Source organism: Ooceraea biroi, chromosome 6, assembly GCF_003672135.1.
Source record: "Ooceraea biroi isolate clonal line C1 chromosome 6, Obir_v5.4, whole genome shotgun sequence".
Classification (NCBI taxonomy): Eukaryota; Metazoa; Arthropoda; class Insecta; order Hymenoptera; family Formicidae; genus Ooceraea; species Ooceraea biroi.
The window spans coordinates 3,514,613-3,519,755 of NC_039511.1; the positions used below are offsets into that span (position 1 = coordinate 3,514,613).

Genomic DNA, 5,143 nt, shown 5'->3' on the forward strand with positions numbered 1-5,143 from the left:
AATTGAGGTTTTTCAAAGAAAAACAGCAAATTTGAAGAATTTATTTCAATGTTAAATTAGTATTAATGATGTATAACGAAGATATAATACGATGCAGATACGTAAAGGAGATGACGAAAATGTACGACGCTATGCGAACAAGATAATGCGAATATGATAAATGACATGCGCTCGCTCGTGCAACGACGACGTCCAGATAAAATTATGGAGATCCCCGCGACGCGTCTTGGACCGCAGCGCGCGGTTGACATCGGTCAAAAAGCTCAGTCCGAATTTGCAAAGTTTGTCTCTCGCGCAGACAATGTCCGTTGCTCCTGACGAACGTATGCCGGCGACCTACTTGCCTCGCTGTTTGCTCCCTCGATCATCCACGTACATCCCCCAAGCCGAACTTTTTATTCCCGCAACACTCTGCACATGCCCATCCGTCCCGATGCAGATTTCGTGTCTTCGTTCTATTTATGTGGCTTTTCTCCGCGCCAGCTAGCTCCTTTAATGCACGCTGCGTCTCGAGGATGCTCGCGCGGTCTGGGTGTCAACCCCAACGATTTATTGCGCGCTGTGCTTTACCCTTCGCAATCGGAGACCACGATAAATATGCTCGCCTACTCTCTCCACGCACGTAGATACACCCGGCTGCGGGCTGGACGGAAATGCAAATCCATTTTTAAATTAATATGACAATAATAATTTAATAAAGCCTACCGTCACATTGGCGGGATATTAAAATGTTCTGTACCATTAAAGAAATGTTTGATCTTTTTCAAAGCAATTTTGAAACGGTTCTTCCAGTTCCGTCGTTTCTTCACGCTCGCAAACTCTCCAATATGCACGCGCGCGCGGAGATATATGCAATAACTATTAATCAGCACCGAGCAATCATCTCGCCGGGGAACACGGGGTGCAGCACGTTGTGGTTTCCATCGTGGTCCTCGAAAATACAATGCGTTAATCGATCGCCTAATCGGAGAAAGTACACAGTGCGCTCCCGCTGCGCTCGGGGCTCGCTTAACTCGCTGTCATCTCCGCATTAGGGGCTACGTGTGTGATCTACGTGATCGTTACGTGCATCATGTGGCTGCACACACGTACGCATGCCTACATAGCGCACAGATCCGCCACGTAATCCCGTATTGATGAACGAAAGCCCGAATGCAACGGTATTTCAGTAAACCGTCTCAAGTCGCGACAGCCAAGCCGCCAACGCGGCTAACGAGATTAACGTCCGCGCGTCAATAGTTTATTCATCGCATCCCTCCTGCCATTCGGATATCATCCCGCTTCGTGTAGCCGTTACGAAGGCACTCTCGTGCGCTAAAAACAGAAGCGTTTGCGCCCGAAATGATGCACCAGGAATGTCCTCTCACCGATACGTCAGTTGGGTTTCCGCAAAGGTGGATGAATCGAAACGGCGACACGTACGCCGGAAATAAAATATAAAAACGGATAGCACGATTTTTCGGAACCCTAAACTAATAATTTCCAGTGACTCCCGGCGAGGGAATAACCGGGCAAGAAGTTGCTATGCATCTTTTAAAGCGTGCGAGTGAATATATGCTTTCGGAGATACTTGCGGAGTGGCTACGTCCTTTTTCGAGCAGCTGAATATTTCAGTAGACATTTCCGGAATTGATAAACGTTCCCGAAATAGATAAGTGAGTGAATAAAAATAAATTATTCCACGAGCGACCGCTTGAAAAGTACCGAACCGCAAGTCTTAAAAAGTTCCACAATAGGATAACTCGACATATCAGATGTTCCTGAAGTCATAAAAAATGGACTAACGACGCTATTCCTTGCAAAATTTATCATGCAATTTAAATAAAATTAATCATTTCATCTTCAGACGTTTTGTGTACGTTGATAAAATGGTAGTTTAAGATTCAGATGTATATATAGATCACTATAGACAGCGATTACTAAAATTCAAAAGATTGCGGAAGATCGACTTCCGGTGCCTTCGCCGAGAAGAGACTCGTGAAATTTCGACTCGAAATTCACGAGGAGCAGCGTTACATATATCGATTGTCCGCCGATGCTAGGACGTTCTATAGACCCGCTCCTGAAATAAGAACGCTATGATACGATCATTAGATCGGAGTCTAAGGGGTTCGAGCGAGACCGAGCTGCAGGTTAAAAATGGATCCCTCGCACCTGGGGAACCCGCCGTGGAACTCCGAGATTTCTTTCGTATCCCGAATCTCATTAGGCAACATCGAAGGGAGTCACGCGAACGACGGGAACGTGATTCGAGCGCCGAACGCGATTTCGAACGCGGTATAGAGCCTCGGCGTCGCGACGCGCCGCGCCGGGTGGAGTTTCTTCCTCCTCTCGCACGCGGGAGGGGGCAGAGGGTAGAGGGTGCTGCACCGTTTTACTGGAACGCATCGTATCCGGGTAACACGATCGCTAACGTTCACACACACATTCCGTATAAAATGCCTGCCCACATATGTAAGTATACGCGCGCGCGAGCTTTCAGCTTTTTCGTGTACCGAGTGTGAGCTCCGGATAATATTTCAAGAAGTGATAAACGCTTGACAAGCACTTATAAAATCAGTCTGTTTTTTAGCGAAAATCTGCATGTTCGGTCTGTCAATGAAAAAAATATAATTGAAAATGAAATTTCCTCGAACAAGAGCGATAGTGGAAATCCACTTGTCCATTTACGTTGCGAAAAATGCATCATCGATTAAAAGGATGCATAATTTAGCAACTTTGGCCTCCGCATATTCTCATTAAGAAGAAATACGCGCCGATGAAAAGCCAATGGTCTGATAGAAAACCAATGACAAATTCAACGAATATTTTATAGTCTGCTTTTCATTTTAGAGAAATCTCGAGTCGCGCTGAGGATGGAAAAATAAGATTAAATGCCATTACCCTAATTTGACATCTCAAAAACGAAAGATGATATTTCTAATAAATTTAGAATAAAATGAATAGCGAACGAAAAGTGCAAGACGCGCTGTTGTGTGTGTGAGAGGAGTGGATGCATCGTGTACTTCTCCCTCTCTCTCTCTTTCTCTTCGTCTGTCCGTCTAACTGTCCGTCCGTCTATCCGTCTGTCTGTCCGTCCGTCGCGAGTTGAATGCAACCCTCGATGGCTCGCTCGAGTCGACTCGAACGCGCTCGAACGAGGGAGTAGAGCGGAGCCTGCCTCTCGCGCATTTCCCTTCGGCGTTATCGCTCTCGTTAGCCGCAGGGGAACACGGGCAAATCTCCGTCGTCCCTGGTCGCCGATCTTGCGAGCGCCGCACGACGTTGCGGACGTCTTGTATTATCGATTGACGAAAGTTACGTGGAGGCGACTCGCCGCCGGCGGGGCACGGCGATCGGTGACGCGAGCAAGTCGAAAGCAGAGAAAAAAGAAAGCAAAAAAAAGAAAGACAAATTCGAACGATCAGAAAAGCATGCATGCGACGAACCAAGAGGAGATGTCAACCCTCGCGTACTTGCTATCTCCCTCTCTCTTCTCCCTCCCTTTTCTTGTCTCTCTCTCTTTCTCTCACTCCCATTTCCCTCTCTCCCTTTCTCTTCGCTTCGTACGTCATTCTCTATGTTGCTTCTGGTTCCCCGCACCACCTTCGTCACGGTGCCGCGTTCTCGATCGTCGTCGAGGGCGACGAGCACGAACGCCACCCCGCGACGTACAGCGTCCGCGGTGCCGAGAGACTCACGTCATCGAGGGGTGAGGACACATGGATTCGGGGGGTTGGTTGCACTCACCCTCACGGGTTAAACCGTCGCGATGGAAGCCTCGTTGGCAGCGCGGACGACGATCATACTCGCGTCGGATATGGTGGCAGTAATGGCAGTGGCGGGACTGACGGCGGCATCCACGACGGCGATGACGATGACAGCGGCAACGGCGGCGGCGATAAAGGAAATGACGCTGGCGATGACGACAAAGACGGCGGTGATGATCGCGGCGACGTCGCAGATTCTATCCGTGGCGGGCGCGATGACGGCGGCGGTACCGCAGCTTACGGCGTTATTGGTAATGCGGATTGACGGCAGCAGCAACGACGGCAACAACGACGATGACGATGAGCAGCAGTCACTTCTCACCCCCGTACAAGCCGAGGACACCATTGCCCCTTTGCCCGCTCGGTCGCGTGCACACCCGACGACGACGACGTCGACGCCCGCACTGCCGCTAGTGCTGTTGCTAGTGCTGCTCCTACTGCTGCTGCTGTTGCTGCTGCTGCTGCTGCTGCTGTTGGCCCGCGCAACGACGACCACGCTGTGGCACCACCGTGGTCGCGCTACCACATCGAGTGACATCGTCGCAGTGTCATCGTCGTCGCGCCCCTGGCGTGCGCCTCGTTTTACGCGCGTTGCTGCTGCTGTTGCTGACTCCCGATCGCACCGTATACGGTATGTGCGCGAATGGGAAAAAAAGGGAAAAAAAGAACGAACTTACGGATAAACGAACGAACGAACAAACGCACAGGATGCACGCACTCTCGTCGCTCTCCCTTTCTCTCCCTCTCTCTCTTTCTTCTATCTCCTACTCTCTCTTGTTCTCTCTCTCTTTCTCTCTCTCTCGCGGCGATTACTCGCACGGGGACTCGCAGAAGACGGTGCTCGTCCCCCGATCGACTGCACGACACCGATGCCCGCTGATGCCAGGAGACGCCCCAACGCGGGGCACCCAGTTCGACGTATGGCGAGCGACGGCTCACCCCGCGATCCGCGTCTGTGCTCGGCCCGACTCGCACAGTGCCGTAACGCACGCGAGGGCAGCAAGCCGCGGTGCCCGCCACCCCCTCTGCGCGACCTTACCTCAGCCACCCCTCAAACGCGCCGCACCCGCGGCGCGGATGCGCCCGCTCGTCTCGCAACCCCGATACGAGCTCTTTCATTGACGTTGTTCCAAATCCCGTGACCGTGATGCGATACGACGTGATCGATTCCTCCCTTTCTGCCTAGAAATCCAACCTGCGATTCAATTCGAGTCAACAATTTCAAGATTAACGACTATCAATCCCAACAGCGTTGGATCAATTAAAGCGAGCGTTCTCGCTACGTTAACTCCTCGAGCTCTTCATAACACGAGGGTAATTTTCCCTCACACCTACAGATTCGTGACTCCACGCCCCTAAGCTGTTCCATGCGAGCGACGAGGAGAAACGGTTTT

At 51.0% G+C, this 5,143-nt stretch overlaps 1 protein-coding gene across 1 annotated transcript; it reads right to left on the reverse strand.

The window, feature by feature from the left end:
- Nucleotides 1-3,738: 3,738 nt before the first annotated feature.
- Nucleotides 3,739-4,287, reverse strand: LOC105284098 (uncharacterized serine-rich protein C1E8.05-like). Its single transcript, XM_011347356.1, has one exon. It carries the CDS (start codon nt 4,285-4,287, stop codon nt 3,739-3,741), a length of 549 nt encoding a protein of 182 aa, XP_011345658.1.
- Between the last annotated feature and the right edge of the window lie 856 nt (nt 4,288-5,143).